The following is a 19,446-nucleotide window of genomic DNA, read 5'->3' as shown; positions in this document are numbered from 1 at the left end:
CACTTCCATAGTGACCATCTCAAAACCATAGTGACCATAAGAAAATGGCATAGTGACACAGAAAAGGTGTCACTGTGAGGTGACCATAACTGTACACAATATTTCAAATGTGGTCTCACTGTAGATCTGTATAATGGCACAATGATACTGGCAGCTTTGCTTGCAATTCCTTTCCTAATGATCCCTAGCATGGAATTTGCGTTTTCCACACCTTCCGCCCACAGGGTCGACAACCTTGCATGCAAGAAAGAGAACCGTTACGAAAATACGCAACTCACTTTCCTGAAGGTGATGATGAAACAATTTCTAAACACAGTAAAAATCCCCCTTCGTGATTCTCTAATTTGTTATGTGGAGAAACTTCCAGCTCTTGAAAGAACATAGGAGCCCAGGGAACTGCTTTATGCTGAGTCAGACTCTCGGTCCATCTAGCTTGGAATTGTCCAAACGGACTGGCAGTGGTTCTCTAGGGTTCCAGACAGGGTGCCTTTTCCAGCCTTGGAGCTGCCAGGGATTGAAAACAGAACCTTCTGCCATTAAGGCAAGTGCTCTACCACCGAGTCGCGGTCTCAGAAGTATGGATCCCACTGAAAATCACCAACCCCAAGTTCCACGGACACCTTATCCCCGTAGCTATGGAAGTAGGAAATCCATAATAACTTTTACTGTAGATGTGTTTGGATGTCGGGCGGGAGCAGCCAAAGGGGAAAGCGATGTGGGCATCATTGGCTCCTCTTAGTTTTCATTCCCCCTGCTTTCCCAGTAAATTGGCCAGTGTTCGGTGTGCGGTTCTGAACGTTTTTCATCCCCGGACTTAAAAAAGCATGTGGCAGGTATTTCGTGACGCAAGTTTTGCACAGTCATTGAACCCAACACACCTTAAACTAACAGAGAGGGTGAAAGGTGGCTGTGTCTCTTCGGTGCCTGGAGATGTGTTTTTTAAAGACATGGCAACATCGTAGCTATAAAAGCACGTTTTATGTCAACTCTTTAAGAAGTTAAAGACTGGAGGGTTGTCTCCACAAACTGCACCCCCTCTCCTCTCCCCCACAACCCATGTGCACCTCCCTCCAGCCAGGTCTCCTGTGTTTGTCTTGGCAAGCGGAGACTGTCTGCTTGGCTGGCGCTCGGCTATTAGACAGATGAAACACAGAACTCTTGATCCTTATTTCAGTGGCGCTTCTATTTCGCGAATGGCAAAGCACAGCTCCCATCAGCCGCTTGCAATTGTCCAAAGCAGTGTGTGTGTGTGTGTGTGTGTGTGTGTGTGATGCCCTTGCAAATGTGCCCATTTGAATAATGAGAATGGCAGCTGGAATAGGAAAGATTCCGTGGGAAGCTGCAGGATTTCTTTCAGAACGGAATGCCCGTAAAACTGCGAAAGCTGTAAGGTGGTAATACCTTTGGGGGAGGGGCACTTTAGGGATGGAGGAGAAGCCAGATCCAGCTCATATTTAAAGAGGATCCTGCTTAATTTTGTTCTTTCTGAAACAATATGCGAACCGAAACACAGGAAAAATGTGCACATGAAGCAAATCTATAGACATACACATATTTATTGCGTACACAAATATATACCGTCATACCTCGGGTTGAAGTAGCTTCAGGATGAATATTTTCACAGTGCGCTCCGTGGTGACCCAGAAGTAACAGAGCACGTTACTTCCGGGTTTTGCTGCTTGTGCATGCGCAGACACTCAAAATGACGTCAGTGCATGCGCAGAAGCGGCGAAACGCAATCTGCACACGCGCAGTCACGCAGTCACGTGTTACGTTCGCTTCAGGATGAGAACGGGGCTCTGGAACGAATCCTGTTCGCATCCAGATGTACCACTGTATAAATTAGGAGAAATAGTTGAAGCAGCAAGTGCTATGTATATGCTACTGTTTGAGGACAAGCATAGACATTTATTGACATTTGTGCTCCACAAATCTGCACCTTGGCTTCCAGCCTTGCAGACCTTTTCCCAGAGAGGGCAGGGCCTTGACTGACTCCAGCTACAAAAGCTGAAGCTGCTAAACACACTCTTGGGCTGGGATGTTGGAATGTTTAGCAGGGTTTGCTTGAGGGTGGGGGGTTGTTGCTGTTAACGCTGTTAATTTTTGTATCTTCATTTTAGATCTTATTACGCTACATGTAGAAATTGTTTAATTTGGTTGTGTGCTTTTTGATGTTTTATTTCTTGATTATGGCTACACACGTTATGTTTGCAATTATGTGTTTTTTTCATGTTGAGAGCCGCCTTGATCATTGTTTTCTATGGAAAGGCGGCATACAAATAAATTGATGGATGATGGAAAATCACACAAAAATGCTCATGGATTTGTGTGAGGATTCAGGGGGGCCCCCAGGTGCATTTTTTTTAAAAAAATAAATAAAAATTAAGTGATTTTGAAATGTGGAGAACTGAATTTAAGATTGGAAAAATGAGAAACAAAGTGAAACCTAAATTCATGTATTTGTCCTTCCCTAGCAGGCACAACAGGAGTGCCTGGCGTGCTCTGGTCCATGGGGTCACGAAGAGTCGGACACGACTAAACGACTAAACAACAACAGCAGGCACAACATCTCTCTGGGGCTGAGGCCTCTACAACCTCCCCAAAGACCACTGGGACAGGGCTCAGCCATCTCAATCTTGAGGGGCAGAGGAGGCCTGGCAGGATGTGGCCCTGGCTGACCTATGCGGCCTGATGAGGTGGCCAAAGTATTGGAGCCTCAGCTTCAGGATCTGTCTTTCCAGTGAGCACTCAGAGCTGATTTCCTTAAGAATAGATAGGTTTGATCTGGATAGGCTCCGAATATAAGCTTTTTCACAGTTGGAATTTGGGGGGGGAAGTGTGGCTTATATCCGGACCAATACGGCATTCATGCTTTTGAATTTGCCCTCTGGGCCGTACAGCGCCGATCCAGATAATGCCCCGTGACGCTGCATCTCTATCTAAATAGCGCATTTGTGGAGTCAGCACATATAATCAAATAATTAGCCTCCTCCGCCTCCTCTCCTCAGCCTAGCATTGGAACAAAGCAACAGATGGTTGTTCTTAATTAATAGCTCCTCAGTGCCATGGGGCTTAGTGGAGAAGGCTGTTTAATTTCATTAACATGGATCAAGGCAGGGTTCCATCCACTCCTGCAGCAGAAAAGGCTGGCTTAACCGTAGATTAGCCACGTAGCGTCTTCCAGACTTTGCCATGGCTTCAAACAAAAGAGCCCAAGGGGTGGCCAAACCCTAGAAAAATGTTTATACTTCCTCTCTTCATTGAGAACAAGATCAGCGACAAATCCCTGGCCCCGTTTGTTTGTTTGTTAATTTCTCTTAAGCTATTAATATGCACTAAAGCTTTGAAGTGGTATACCCATTTATTTTTATTTTTAAACACACGCATTGGATAAGATCAACTGAAATCGATAACGAAAGCAAAGCACTTCCTTAAAATTGCCTGCTGGACTAGAAAGGTCTTCATCAAGCCGGATGGCTCAGTCCATAGAACATGAGACTCTTAAACTAAGGGTTATGGGTTCGACCCACACATTGGAGAAAAGATTCCTCCATTGCAGGAGGTTGGACTAGATGACCCTTGTGGTCCCTTCCTTCAGATTTTGTGAATCTGAGGATCTGAAATTCAACAGGTTTCTAATCCCAGCCAGGAGAGAATTCTGCAGAATTGACCTCAAGATCAGTGACTGAGCCCCATTTATTCTGCCCTGTCTGAAAGCTGCTGGGGTGATGAGGAATAGGAATAGTGCACTTTGACCCACTTGCACATCCAATTGTTTTTAAAATCATCAACACCACCACCATCCTGAAAATTCATCAGAGTGCATGTCTCCAATGTGTGGGCAATTTTGCCAAATATCCGCTTTTTTATGCAAGCAGTTCTCCCCAGTATTGCTCTTGTTTTCACCAATAGATTCATTTTATTCTCATTTTGTCCTAATATGCACCTTTTCTTTGGTTGGACAACTGCATCACACACTTTGGAGAAGCATGAACGTCCAAGGACAGCTGCACTCCACGTATTATATCAGGAACTGCAAATTAGGTCATTTCACATGAAAATGCAAACCAGCCCGGAATTCTCCCCCACCACTGCTCTATGGTGAAGTACAGCCTCTTGAATGTGGCACTTGATTGTTAGGGCTTTTAATACCGGGATGAGTGTTTGGTTTTGGATGCCTGCTATTTCTGTTTGTGTTAAGGAATGTGAGCATCCAAATGCAAATAGAAACATGTAGAGCATGACAGCAGATTCCCCATTCAGTCTCAGGGTTTCAGAAATCGGTACACCCTGGGTGTTGGATATATTTGGAACTTAAAATACCAGCGAGTCTTTTCCAGGTAACCGCAAGCTTCTTGGCTGCTGTGGCCATAGCAATTCTCCCTCCCTTGAAACTCACACCCAGATGTATCCGAGAGGTGAGCACAGCTGGACATTTGACTTCGTGTCTTAGTGGATTTCTGCTTGATAACAAAACTGCCCCCATCCCCAACCCACCTTGCATGCCAGGTAGGGATGGATGACTCTGTCAGTTTCAGATTCTCAAGTTTCCAGCCATAAATTCAGTTCTCCACATTTCTACAGAAAATTCACCAGCGTTTAAGTTCTCACAACAAAGACATTTCCATGCGCAGTTTCAATATGTACATTTTTTTTGCAAGCAATATTTCTTAATATGATGAATATGATGTATTTTTCTGTTATTTTTTAAGAATAGCTGCAATTTTAATGCAAACGTTTCCCCCAACATATTCATTTTTGTACACATTTGTTGGAGCACTGCGTTGCAAAATTCAGAGAAGGGCAAACTTCAAAGGATAACTCTGGTTTTGTTTGTGTAATATATTTCAAAGGGGCTTGCTATCGGCTCTGATCTTCCAAAAGTCCAAGCAGACCTTCAAAAGAAAGAGGCCTGCATTTGTAGAGTGACCTTGGCATCAGTTCTGCAGGTGGTAGTCAAAAGTGGCTTTTTTTGGCTTTTTTTTGGGGGGGGGAACAATCAACAATTTAGGTGTCTTCTTAAAAGAAGCTCAACAACTTTTGGGGTGTCCTGGTTTTTACTGTTTGAAATATGGCAACTCTAAGTCACCACCTAGCAGTTCGTAAACACATCAAAGTGCAAGTAGATAAACAAGTACCGCTCCGGCGGGAAGGTAAACAGCGTTTCCGTGCGCTGCTCTGGTTCACCAAAAGCGGCTTAGTTATGCTGGCCACATGACCCGGAAGCTGTCTGCAAACAAACACCGGCTCCCTCGGCCAGTAAAGCGAGATGAGCACCACAACCCCAGAGTCGTCCGCGACTGGACCTAATGGTCAGGGGTCCCTTTACCTTTAAGTCACCACTGCAGTCCAGTACAAAGGTGGCTTGGATTGCAGAGACAATGGAGATTACCACCTTTGCTCAATCCACCCCCCCCCCACACACACACAGAGAGAGAGAGACAGAGAGAGAGAGAGAGAGTCTGGAATGAAGTGGGTATAGGTTTCACCATAAGGCAGCTTTTTTTGTTGGTTCAAAGAATTTCTCCCTAGTATCTCAGTATATGCACAGCCCTCGGCATATTTACTCTGAAGGAAATATTGCTAAATTCAGTGGCACTTAACAGAACATTCCAATGCACGTTCATGCAACAATAATTCATGTTGAGCTTGATGAGACCTATTCCCTACAAAGTGTGTTCAGGATTGCAGCATTTGTAGGGTAAGATAAGGACAAAGTTTGAGAGCATCAGGTCACTGAAAATCTGGGCAGGGGACATTTTAGAAGGCGAGAAAGCACTGCAGAGGGAGGGATCCTGCCTAGAGGCAACTCTACCCATTGATTATTATGTTGAAACAAGAGTAGGCCCTGACTGACTTCACAGTAAAGAGGCAATTAGGAAGGAAGCCAATTCTTTTCCCCCCAGCTAAACTGAGTAGAGTAAGTGATTGCTTATCCAGTCAGGGGAGAGATTGTATTACCGCGTTGCCTGGTGCTGGTAACACCACACCTGAATTCCTGTGCACCTTTTGACCTTAAGAGAGTAGAACTGCAAAGCAATAAAAACTGAATGTTGCACTGTGCATCCAGAAATGCCATATGGTTAGGAATGGCAGAGAAATTCAATTAAGTTTTCATTTAAATGTGGACTTGCCTCATTTGCACTTCGTGAAGCAATATGTGAACTGAAGCACAGTCATCTTTCGCACTGTCTGAATTTTGCAAAGCAGTCCTCCAGCCATATAGCATAAACGCATACACTGGGGTAAAGTGTGCCTTACAGATGCATATATTAGTGACTATAACCTAACAAAGATGCATCGTATTTTCCTTTGCAAAAACAAACAAACAAAAGTTTATATTAGGCAAAAATGCATACATATCAAGTCCAGTAATATGTACAAAAATGCTTATGCTGGAGGAAAACCTGCATATAAATGCATATGCTAGTGATAGTAATTTGCAGAAATGCATTATAAAAAAGGACACAGCTGTGCAAGAATGTGTCTGTGATGCAAAATTGCATACCAAAAAAAAAGTGCATATTAGGAGAAATTCACCTGCTGGTGAATTTTCACCTGGGACAGATACATGAGAGATAGATGGATAGATGATAGATAGACAAGCAGATAGATATAGCTCATGGAATCATAGAATTGTAGAGTTGGAAGGTACCCTGCAATGCAGGAATCTCAACTAAATCATGCACAATAGATAGGGCCATCCAACCTTTGATTAAAAACTCCCAATGAAAGAGACGCCACCACCTTCTGAGGGAGCCCATTCTTACTATCAGAAAGTTCTTCCTAATGTTTAGTTGGAGTCTCCTTTGAATGCATTGGATCAGGTCCTCCCCTCCAGAGCAGGAGAAAACAAGCTTTCTCTATCTGCCATGTGACAGGCCTTCAAATATTTGAAGATACCTATCATATTTCCTCTGAGTCTTATCCAGGCTAAACATACTCAGTTCTCTAAATCATTCCTCATGAAGCTTGGCTTCTAGACCCTTTAACATCTTGTCCTCCTTCCTAAACATTCATGCAAACAAATGAAGATACAGTAGATGCTCGAGTTGCGAACGTGATCCATGCAGGATGCACGTTTGCAACCCGCAGCGTTCGCAATCTATGTCTGCACGTCTGCGCACGTGCGGGTTGAGATTTGGTGCTTCTGCACATGAACAAAGCGTGATTTAGTGCTTCTGTGCATGCGCAACCGCCGAAACCCAGAAATAACCCATTCCAGTACTTCCGGGTTTTGGCGGTCCGCAATCCAAAAAAACGCAACCTCAAGCGGCTGTAACCCAAGGTATGACTGTATATGGAGAACTGAACTCAATATTGGAAAAATGAGGAACTGATAGAAACCAAAAATTACCCATCACTTCTCTATTTACCCAACACCAACAACTTGTTTTTGAAAATATTCCCCCCTGTGAACCTTTCATGAATAATGTCATCATCTATCTTACCACCCACCCCATCTTTCGCTGTAAAATAGAAAAATGGAAGAGGAACCTGCTGGGGGAAAAGGCTGTTTTGGGCCTCCTTTCTTTTATTTTCTTTCCTTTGAATACTTCCAAGCTGAAAGCATTGAAAATGGGATATTTAAACAAACGTGGGAGTGCCAAGATAGAATCTTACGTCATGAGCATAGCAACTGTAGGCACAGACTCTCTCTGTCTCTCTCTCTCTCTCTCCCCCCCCCCCCCATTTCAAATGGCAAGAAAGCAATCCATTCACTTGCCAGGAGGCTGCTAGGTTGCCAACCTAATAATGCTTCTTGGCCATACGGAAAGGGAAAAATGAGGGTGTGATCCTGAAATGGACTTATTTGAACTTAAATATCCCAATGGTTATTGTTGAGGAAAGGGGCCATTCAGAGGCAGAGTGGATGCCCTGCGTTGCACTTCAGTTCTGCCATATCCCAATGAAAAGGATCTTCTGTAGCAGATTTGGGAAATGTCTGTGCCAGTGATCCTGGAGAACCACTGCCAGCTGATTCCTGCCTTAAGAATGTCTTGCATGTTTTGATGGTGCTGCATATTAGCCTAAAAAAAAACCCCACACATAACTTTTCAAGGAGCAAGAATGATTAAAACAGATAATTATACGAAATATTCCAATCCCTGACTTCTTTCCTTGAAAGGAGCAGTGCCAGATTTACGTATAAGCTAAAGAAGCTATAACTTAGGGCCCCCCAAAAAATTAAAGGGAAAAAAACACCTGGATGTACATTTCCAAAATATAAGATAAAAAACAAATAAAATAAAACCTACATACAGCAACAGTGTTTTGTGTTGTGTAGGCTCCTATGATGTAAGTAATGGGCCCCGCCTGCTAGCCTGTTCCCTAAAATATCACATTTAAAGGGCCCCATTACCTTCAGTAGCTTAGGGCCTCATCAAACCTAAATCCAGCCCTGGAAAGGAATACAAAGTGGGGGTGAATACACAGCATATCTACTCAAAAGTAAGTCCTATTGAATTCAATGAGGCTTAAAAAAAGATAAAGGACCTCTGACAGTTAAATCCAGTCACGAACGACTCTGGGGTTGTGGCACTCATCTCGCTTTACTGGCCGAGGGAGCCGACGTTTGTCTGCAGACAGTTTTTCGGGTCACGTGGCCAGCATGACTAAGCCGCTTCTGGCGAAACCAGAGCAGCGCACGGAAACGCCGTTTACCTTCCCACCAGAGCGGTACCTATTTATCTACTCTATGGTAAATAGATAACAGTAATACAGCCAAAGGCAAAGGCTCTTCAGCCCCAAAAGCTTACATGTTCTCCCTTCCAGCAGTAGTTGAGGAGCTATTCCTCTAATCCTATAGACTAGGGCTGGGGAATTGAATGTGGCCCTCCAAGCCACTTTATCTGGCTCTCGGACCACTTCCCTTACCCAGCCAAACCCTCTAATGGCCCTGCTTTCCTTGAGTGGTTTTTACCTGGCTAGGATGTGCTTCTCCTTTTACTGCCCCTTCCCCCACTGCCTTCTCTCACCATGGCCAACATTTGAATGGCTTCGGGGCAGAGGTGTTCTAAGTAACCACAACTTTGAAGTTGTGTTGAATAACTTTTAAACGCCGTTCCTAAGCATTCCAACTAGGGAATAGATCCCACATGATTCTGCAATGTCTCTCTGCAATTTCTCATTGCTGTTTAATTTATTAGCTTTCCTCTGCCATGGAGCTGCTGCTGCTGCTTCTCCCCCCCCCCCCCCGACTGTTCAAGACAGTATGGTTTTCATGATGGATCAGGAGTGGGAAGATCCAGATTCAAATTCATATTCCCCCATAGCACTTAGTACATTGGGCACCTGAACACTGGACATTGGAAACTGCCTTAACGGTAAAGGGACCCCTGACCATTAGGTCCAGTCGTGGACGACTCTAGGGTTGCAGCGCTCATCTCGCTTTATTGGCTGAGGGAGCCAGCGTACAGCTTCCGGGTCATGTGGACAGCATGACTAAGCCGCTTCTGGCGAACCAGAGCAGCACACGGAAACGCCGTTTACCTTCCTGCTGGAGCGGTACCTATTTATCTACTTGCACTTTTGACATGCTTTCGAACTGCTAGGTTGGCAGAAGCAGGGACCAAGCAACGGGAGCTCATCCCGTCACGGGGATTCGAACCGCCGACCTTCTGATCAGCAAGCCCTAGGCTCTGTGCTTTAACCCACAGCACCACCCGCATCCCCGGAAACTGCCTTAAACTGGGCCAAACCACTGGTCCATCTAGTTCCATTTTGCCCCTACAGGATTTCAGGATTTCTGTCCCAACCCTACCTGGAAAAGCTGGGGATTGAACCTGAGACTTTCTACATGCAAGGCAGATGTTCTGCCACTGAGCGATGCCTGTTTCCCAATTGCCCAGACCCAGTAGTTCAGGGGTAGCCTGACTCCAACTGGAGTCCTGCTACATCTGCACCCATTACAGGGAGACAGTTGATTGCCAGTTTGTAGATGCACACACTCCAACTTGTGTTTGTCCCTTAACATTTCCACACTCCTCTGCAGAGCAATTCAAACAGGATTTCTGTACCCCTCATCCAAGCATAAGGTTAGGTCCTCCACCCTTGTTTTGTACAGTGGTACCTCTGGTTGCGAACGGGATCTGTTCCGGAGCCCCGTTTGCAACCTGAAAGAACGCAACCCGCATCTGTGCATGCGCGGCTCGCAATTCACCACTTCCGTGCATGCACGTAACATCATTTTGCACATCTGCGTAACCCTTTCCGGTACTTCCGGGTTGCCGCAGGACGCAACCTGAAAACACGTAACCTGAACTGAATGTAACAAGACGTATGACTGTACTACATTCAGTGGTTGACAGCTGAATGATCCCAACGACAATTTATTATCATGACAAATCTGGTAGATGGATTCTTCCCATATCGGTGTCTTCTTACTTCTTTTCCTCTTTTTGCCTAGGCTGGAATGATCAAAGTGGGTGAAGATGAATATTTCATTGAGCCGTTGGAGAAAGGGAAACAAATGGATGAAGAGAGAGGGAGGAGTCACATGGTCTATAGGAGGTCGGCCATTGCACAAGATCCAGGAGACATACTCCCTGACATCCTCAGTGAAGGTATTTCTCATGTCTATGCTTACTTGAACTCACTGGCTGGATTTGAGCTGATCACAAAAGACTAGCATCCCTGTTGCCTTGCATGTTTCCACACCCCATCCCCAAAGGATGTTAGAAGTTTTCATTTTCCAGTTTTGATTAACCATAGTTTAGCATTCCACCAGAACTTTAAATTATGGCTAATCTTAAGTATATTGTGTTGAAGCAAGCCAGCTTCCTAAACCATTATGTGAAACTGACATTTCCTATATTAACTACAGTTTAGGATTGTATCAGAACTCAGAACTGTGGCTAATCTTAGGTATATTTTGTTGAAGCAAACCAGCTGTGTGAAACTGACTTATTTCAGACAAACCATAATCCAGATTAACCACAGTTTATCAGGGTTTGGGCAATGCCACAACTTCTGGTTAATCAAATGTGGAAACACAATCTTATGAACAGCATTTTGAATTGTGCTTGGAAACATACTGGGAACCAATGTAGATCTTTTAGGACTGGTGTTTTATGTTCCTGGTGGCCGCTCCCAGTCACCAGTCTAGCAGCCACATTCTGGATTAATTGTAGGATTAATTGTAGCTTCTGTGTCACCTTCAAAGGTAGCCCCATGTAGAGTGCATTGCAGTAGTCCAAGCGGGAGATAACCAGAGCATGTACCACTCTGGCGAGACAGTGCACAAGCAGGTAGAGTCTCAGTCAGTGTACCAAATGGAGCTGGTAAACAGCTGCCCTGGACACAGTGTGAGCTAGGCTCATTCCTAACATCAAGGTTTAGTGTTATGTCTGTACATGGCCACTGTCACCATGAACATTTCTTTGTTTTATCTTTTTGCAGGGAGACAGGTGGATAGCTTTGAATAAGTAGGTCAAAATTTGAGGGTTTTTTATATTAACTGTGGAAATTTAATAAAAACAACATTGTAGAAGATCAGCAGCAATAGCGGTGTGGATTTTAATTTGGTTGTTGTTGACTGGATTCTTTTTTGCAGATCCTGAGCATTGATTTGATTAAAAACCTAAAATACTCTTTTAGGACTGGATTCACACAGTGATACAAACTACTTGTTGAGTTTGGTTCAAGTAGGATTGAGTTGCATGCGACTGTCGAAGGTGATGCTGAATAAATTGTGTGCACTGAAAACTTTGGACAAATTCAGTGTTGGCCTATGATACTGACATTTAACGAGAAAGGAAATGATGTGTTAAACTCAAGGATGATAGCTTCATCTGCTAAATGGAGCTTCCATGTTTAAGCAATAGTGTGTTGTAGAATACCAGTTGCTGGTGGCCTTCTGTGGAGAAGAACTGTCACCTTCAAACCCTGCTTTGGGGCTTCTTGTGATGTTCTTTTGCAGTGGTAGACTATGTGGTACCTGCCAGATGTTGTTGGACTACAATTCCCATCACCCCCAGCCAGCATGGCCTATAGTCACAGATGGTGGGAGTTGCGTCCAACAACACTGAGGATAATGTAAGTTGTGTGCTCTCCCAAAGTCAATGGACTACAACTCCCATCATCTCTGACCATTGGCCATGCTGGCTGGGGCTGATGTGAGTCCAGCAGCATCTAGAAGGCTCTAACTTGGCTACCCCTGTTGGTTGGGGGCGTTTTTTGATAGTGGTGATGGGGATAGATAATGTGATACCAGCTATGCACTGAACCACCACGGGGAATTTCCCCTTAAGACCTCAGGAAATAGCTGCTGTTTTTTAGAGCTGAACTGTGAAATTAATTGAGTCAGTGGTCTATGATACATCACAATATGATTACAGGGACTTGTAGTTCATGGCTAATCAGCAGTGCAGTTATGTAATTTTAGACTCTGGACTTAATGTTCTTAGGTGGGGGACGTCTTTGGGTGGTAAAATCTTGCTTACTTCAAATGGTGTTATGCCCCCTCCTTAACTCGCTTACTTAAAATTGAGGCAAGCCAACCATGCTGAGTTTGGGGGCCCTACTACTCATTCTACCAAGTGGGACCCTGGGCCTGGCTTGACTATGGTCAATTGTCCCATGAGAATCCAGTGTGTAGGATGAAGGGCGTGAGAAAGAGCAAAAGACGGATCTCATATGTGTGCCCCAGAGATTACCAATGTGGTCACCACTGTGATGCCTGTGGGTTCAGTGGAAGACTTGAAGTCTTTCCCTGGTGCCCGTAACATCTCTTACCTGCCCAACACTGCCACCGCAGTCAGGAGGTGTTGAGGGCACTTACCTTCCTTCCCATGAAAAGTACACGAAGGAGGAAGTTGGGAAAGTGATGCTCTTTCTCATGTCCTCTTTTACCTCCAAGCAGTTTTCAAAGATCTGATTAATGCTTTTACCCAGATCCCACAGGAAAGCAGAATGTGAACATATATAGTCTCTTGGGAAGAGGGCTTATACAGGAGGCAGGATGAAGTGTGGAGAGCAGTTGGTGCCTATGGCGCTCACTCAAATTTTAAAAAATGTGCCCACCAGCTGAAAAAGTTCGGCAATACTTGAAGTACAGTGGACACTCGGGTTGCGAATGTGGTCCGTGCAGGATGCACATTCGCAACCCACAGCGTTCACAACCCGCGTCTGCACACGTGCGGGTTGCGATTTGGTCTGCGTGTGCGCAAAGCGTGATTTAGCGCTTCTGCGCATGCGCGACGCCAAAACCTCGAAGTAACCCATTCCGGTACTTCCAGGTTTTGGCGGTCTGTAACCCAAAAAAACGCAACCTGAAGCGGCTGTAACCTGAGGTATGACTATACTCTGTGCAAGCCCGGAGACCCATTCAGCTTCTTTCACTCACCGACTTTTCTTAATGCCCTATATTTCATTTCCATTTCCACTTACAGATAAACTAGGGGATAAAACTGAGATTTTAACATTATTTACTGTCTGAGCACATCACTCTTTTGGAGTAATTGTTTTGTCTGGATATGTCTGCAGGCAAGCGGAATGTGGTTGACCCACCTTAAAACAATTATTGTCCAGACTATTCAGCAATATCTTTTTCCCCTCCCTCTTTTCAAAAATTATATAGATGCTTGAGAAGCCAAGTGGTTCGTAAATAAACAATGAATTCTCTCAAAGATGGTTGGAAGCTCTCAAGAGTGCATTCCAATGGATGTAAAGAATATAACTAATGACTCCTATATTAATTAATTCGTTCCGTGAGTTTTTTCGTCTTGCGGTTTTTTTCGTCTTGCGAAGCACGGTGTCGGGAAAGTTTTGGAAAAGCTTCAAAAATCACCAAAGTCTTTAAAAACCTCAAAAAAGGCTACCACACCGCGTTCTATGAGTTGCTCCTCGAAGTCAAGTCGCAACTGTATTAACGGTGTTAAGAAAAAGGAAACCAACTTGCAAGACGTTTCCGTCTTGTGAAGCAAGCCCATAGGGAAAATCGTCTTGCGAAGCAGCTCAAAAAACAAAAAACCCTTTCGTCTAGCGAGTTTTTTGTCTTGCGAAGCATTCGTCTTGCGAGGTACCACTGTATTTAATTACTCCCTAGGTTACTAACGTGGCTCCATTGTATAGATGTGTTGGATACGGAAACATTATTATTATTAATGTATTAATAGAAATATTACTATGATGTGGCTCATTTTCAGGGCACCTTAGCATTTATTTGGAATTTTGGTGGATGTGGTGCTTGGAGCTTATTTTATTGTTGCAAAGTAGTCAAGCATGGTGTGCGCCTTTTTCTTTCGATTAAGTCTTTCTTCAGCACTTTGCAGCCTCCCTGGCTGCCTACATTTTCTGAAAGGGAATCTCCTACCCCAGTGGGAGAAGTTAACCACATGAGGCTTTCTCCTGGCCTTCACTGAAGTATGGGCATCCACTTTTGATGGCTTTAAAAGAGGATTAGACGAATTCAAGGAGGGTAAGGCTATTAGCCACAATGACTATGCTTTTCCTTCAGAGGAAAACCATTTTCCTGGATACGAGGAATTTCATGGGTAGAGTGTTGTCGCAGTCCTGCCTTTGGTCTTCCCATAAGGCAGCAGTTCTCAACCTGTGGGTCCCCAGATGTTGTTGGACTACAACTCCCATCATCCCTGAGCTCTGGCCTTGCTAGCTAGGGGTGATGGGAGTTGTAGTTCAACAACATCTGGGGACCCACAGGTTGAGAAAGGCTGCCATAAGGCATCCGGTTGGTCACTGTGAGAACAGGATGAAAGACTTGGTGGACCTTTGACTTGATCTAACCAAGTTCTTATGTTCCTAAGGCAGAAGGGACCTGTTTTTCCACTTAGGAGCCAGCAACTCTGCTTTGACACGCTCTCCAACATTTATCCAGTGACAATAGGGATGTCTTATTCAATAATAATAATAATAATAATAATAATAATAATACCTCACCCATCTGACTGGGTTGCCTAGCCACTCTCGACAGCTTCAAACAGATATAAAAACACAACAAAACATTTTTTAAAAAACCTTCCATATACAGGACTGCCTTCAGATGTCTTCTAAAGGTTGTATACAGTAGTTACTTATCTCTTTGGCTCAAGGGGGTGCGTGGGACAAATAACTCCATATCCTCCAATGACAATAGGGACTTGCTATCATGGACTGCAAGAAGATCAAACCTATCCATTCTGAAGGAAATCAGCCACCTCATGAGAAGAGAAGACTCCCTGGAAAAGACCCTGATGCTGGGAAAGATTGAGGGCACAAGGAGAAGGGGACGACAGAGAACAAGATGGTTGGACAGTGTTCTCGAAGCTACCAACATGAGTTTGACCAAATTGTGGGAGGCAGTGGAAGACAGGAGTGCCTGGCGTGCTCTGGTCCATGGGGTCACGAAGGGTTGGACACGACTAAACAACATCAATCATACTCTGCAATATTTATCCAATGAAAATAGGCATGCCCTAAGGACAAGTGGGATATTCTGGGATCAAATCAGAAACCGGGATGGCGTCTGTAAATCCGAGACTGTCCCTGGAAAATAGGGACACTTGGAGGGTCTGCTTTGAGTAACAGTAGAGCTCTTTTGCTTTAGGGCAATTGAATACATGTACAGTTCTCAGAGCCACCTGCCCATGACCACAGGGCTTTTACAAATCAAAGACACTTCCATGGCTCTTAGGACTGAAACTTCTCTTTCCTCCCTCCCTCCTGGTCATTAGACACTTAACTTACATTGGGCTCTTGAGGAGTCTGGAGGACAAATCCAGTCTAAGAAGATTGTTATTTATAAAGGTGGAGTGCTGTGCGATTGGCTTAGCTCTGGGTTGCCGCAACGGGCATTGTAATTAAGGAAGCCAAGTCACCTGAGGGAGACTGTGTGGGAGGCATCTTGCCAATCCATTTACAGACCTGAAGGTTGATTACATCCAGCAGATGTGGGCTTCCCACCTTATTCTTATCATTGCCGAGAACAGATTGAGCACACTTCAGAATTTTAATGCTGATTAAGGTGGAGTTGGGGAGGGGTGGAGATTGTAACCAGGGTGGACTTGGGGGGGGGGTGGCATTCACCTAAGTCCTCCTCGGCCAAGCCCCTTTAAAACTAATGAATCTAGCTTATTCTTTTCAGTTAACTTCAGTGGGTCTACTCTCGGTAGAACTAGCAGGGAATACCATTCTCAGTGCTGCAGCAATACTGATTGCTTCAAATAGCTCTGAGTCACCTGGATCCTTTACATCGGAGTTTCCCAAACTTGGGTCTCCAGTTCCCATCATCCCTGACCACTGGTCCTGCTAGCAAGGGATGATGGGAGTTGTAGTCCAAAGCCAGCTGGAGACCTGAGTTTGGGAAATCCTGCTTTACATTTTGCAAGGAAAGGCAGCTGTATGGATTGTTGTGTGCTCAACTAATGCAGGCTTGTTTGTTTTTAATTAGGCATGGTGTTATTTACTTTTGGAGGGCCCGAGGGCCACATTTGCTGTTACACAACCCTCCAGGGGCCACTTGCTAGGGATGAGTGTGGCCAAAGCAAAAGTGGGCATAGCCAGAGTTTGCTTGCAGATAAAGAGAGAGAGAGAAACAGAGAGACAAAAGCAGACAGATTTACGTTTTCTCTGTGTGTTTCTCTCAAGCTCTCTCTCTCTCTCGCTCTCTCTCTCTCACACACACACACACATGCAGAGAGAGAAACAGAGAGAGAGAGAAAATAGACAGGCAGTAAAACACACACACACACACACACAAAATGACTTGAAACCCCACCAACCCACTCTTCTCTTAATCCATGGCTCTGCTGAAGTCTTTTTTTCTCTCAGCTCAGCACCAGAGTGGAGCAGAACAGCCCTCTGCTTACTATGCAAAGCTGTGGATTACTACAGCAATCAAATCTCCACCGAAAGCCACTTCAAACATCAAACAGAAATGTACGGTATCAACAAGGCCGCTTGACACCATAGCAGATCAACTCCCAAGCCATTTACAGCTGCCCACCTCAGGCCAGCCCCCTCCAAAAGACTAGTCGGAAATGTGTTTTGTTGAGAAATGAATAATGATGGTGCCAGACAGAGCCATAGCTGTCAGTTCCCTATTCCAGCGCCGTTTCTAGCTGCTTCCCACCGCTATCCTGGATTGTTAGATATCCCATAGATTGTCCCCGGGACAGGTGAGGCTGCTGCTCCCTTATTTTCGAGGCTGCTGATCCTTTATTTTCAAATTTGAAAGTTGACAGCTATGGACAGAGCTGGCCCTGAGATCTTTGGAAGAAGGGCGGAATATAGGGCTGCTATATAGGGTTTTCCCAGACATGTCCGGGAATCGGACTGACAAAACGGCATCCGGGCGGATTTTTGCCGAATTGGCAAAATGTCCAGGAAAAACCTTGGGGGAAGAGATATTTAAATATGATTTTAAATGTCCAGGAAAACCTTGCTAAAAATATTTAAATATGGTTTTTTTTAAAAAAAATGATTTGTAAATAAAAAAGCCCCCTAACAGCCTCAACCGATATCCTGTTTCTCAAAACAATAAGAGTGCATGATTCAAATGACTGCAGCAGTTTTCTTTTCTGGAGGAAACAGCAGCAGCAGCAGGAGCATCCCTTCGTCCAGTGTGCAGACATGGCCTTGGCGAGGCGAGTGCTGGCTGTTCTCCCTCGTCATCTCTCCTGTGCCTGCTAAGGAGAGGTTTCCAAGTGGACCTTGCAGTAGGCTGGGAGGGCCCTGCAGGACGGCTGGGGGCGCCATTCCAGCAGCCACTGCCTCCCCTCCCAGCTCTAGTGTGCATATCACTGGAGCCCCCCACCACTACCACCAACATAGAGCTCCTTGCACATTGCTATAGAGAGAGTTGTGTCTCTGTGTTGCTTGGGGCAGCAACCCCCTCCAGTAATTGTGTCTCGCCAGGCCAAGTCTCCTCCTTCTACTGGTGGAGGAAGGGAGTGCGGTGGATGTGGTCCACCCCAGGTGTCATCCCCAAGGCCCTCCAGAGCCAGGCAGAGGCCCGGGCCAGGTAGATAACGTGCCCCCCTTTTTTACCCTGGGGATAACTGAAGTCTTGTAAATAAGTAAGTATATAAATAATTTTCACAAAAGGTATGCTGACAAATAATTTTATTTCAAGGCTTAAACCGTAATTGCATATAAAGAGAAAAATGGAAAATATAGATATACAATAGTGCTTTTTAAAAATACATAACGTGGGATGCGGGTGGCACTGTGGGTTAAACCATAGAGCCTAGGACTTGCTGATCAGAAGGTCGGCGGTTCGAATCCCCACAACGGGGTGAGCTCCCGTTCCTCGGTCCTTGCTCCTGTCAACCTAGCAGTTCAAAAGCACGTCAAAGTGCAAGTAGATAAATAGGTACTGCTCCAGCAGGAAGGTAAACGGTGTTTCCGTGCGTTGCTCTGGTTCACCAGAAGTGGCTTAGTCATGCTGGCCACATGACCTAGAAGCTGTACGCCTGTTCCCTTGGCCAATAAAGTGAGATGAGCGCTGCAACCCCAGAGTCGGCCATGACTGAACCTAATGGTCAGGGGTCCCTTTACCTTCACCTTTTATTCCATCATCATCATCATCACCACCACCACCAATATGCCGCCCATCTGATAGGGTTGCCCCAGCCACTCTGGGCAGTTTTCAACATGTATAAAAACATAATAAAACATTAAACATAAAAAACCTTCCCTATACACAGCTGCCTTCAGGTGACTTCTAAAAGGTGTTAGTTACTTATCTCCTTGGCTCGGGGGTTGCATAGCTCCATACCCTCCAATATTTCTCCAGTGAAAATAGGGATGTCCTAAGGAAAAGTGAGATCTGGACCATAAAGAAGGCTGATTGCTGAAGCATTGATGCTTTTGAATTATGGTGCTGGAAGGGACTCTTGAGAGTCCCATGGACTGCAAGAAGAGCAAACCGATCCATTCTTAAGGAAATCAGCCCTGAGTGCTCACTGGAAGGACAGATCGTGAAGCTGAGGCTCCAATACTTTGGCCACCTCATGAGAAGAGAAGACTCTCTGGAAAAGACCCTGCTGTTGGGAAAGATGGAGGGCACAAGGAGAAGGGGACGACAGAGGACGAGATGGTTGGATAGTGTTCTCGAAGCTACCAGCACGAGTTTGACCAAACTGCGGGAGGCAGAGGAAGACAGGAGTGCCTGGCGTGCTCTGGTCCAGGGGGTCACGAAGAACCAGACACGACTAAACGACTAAACAAAGGAAAAGTGGGACATTCTGGGATCAAATCAGAAACTGGGATGGCTTCTGTGAATCTGGGATTGCCCCTGGAAAATAGGGATATACTTGGAGGGTCTGTGCAGGTGGCCCCTGATCTAAAGGGAATAATAAGACTGTAAGCCCTCCAAAGAAAGAGGAAGAGGGACTGTTGGTACCACTGTAAGCACACAGTAGCTTTCACTGGAAAGATCCCCTGGGCTCAGACCAGGGCTAGAAAGCCAGGCAAGTTCATCCTGGCAAGGGAGAATGGAGGAGAGCA

The 19,446-nt window shown here is 45.1% G+C and overlaps 1 protein-coding gene across 1 annotated transcript in view; it reads left to right on the top strand.

Moving 5' to 3' along the window:
* ADAMTS3 (ADAM metallopeptidase with thrombospondin type 1 motif 3) overlaps positions 1 to 19,446 on the top strand; it is a 140,698-nt gene that overhangs the window by 37,848 nt on the left and 83,404 nt on the right. Inside the window, exon 4 of the mRNA XM_081020700.1 lies at positions 10,409 to 10,565. Within this exon, the coding sequence (XP_080876826.1) occupies positions 10,409 to 10,565 (157 nt within the window). The remainder of the gene's footprint in view (positions 1 to 10,408; positions 10,566 to 19,446) is intronic.

The sequence above is a fragment of the Podarcis pityusensis genome, assembly GCF_964106645.2.
Source record: "Podarcis pityusensis genome assembly, chromosome: 9".
Taxonomy (NCBI): Eukaryota; Metazoa; Chordata; class Lepidosauria; order Squamata; family Lacertidae; genus Podarcis; species Podarcis pityusensis.
This window is presented reverse-complemented; position numbering and strand designations above follow the sequence as displayed.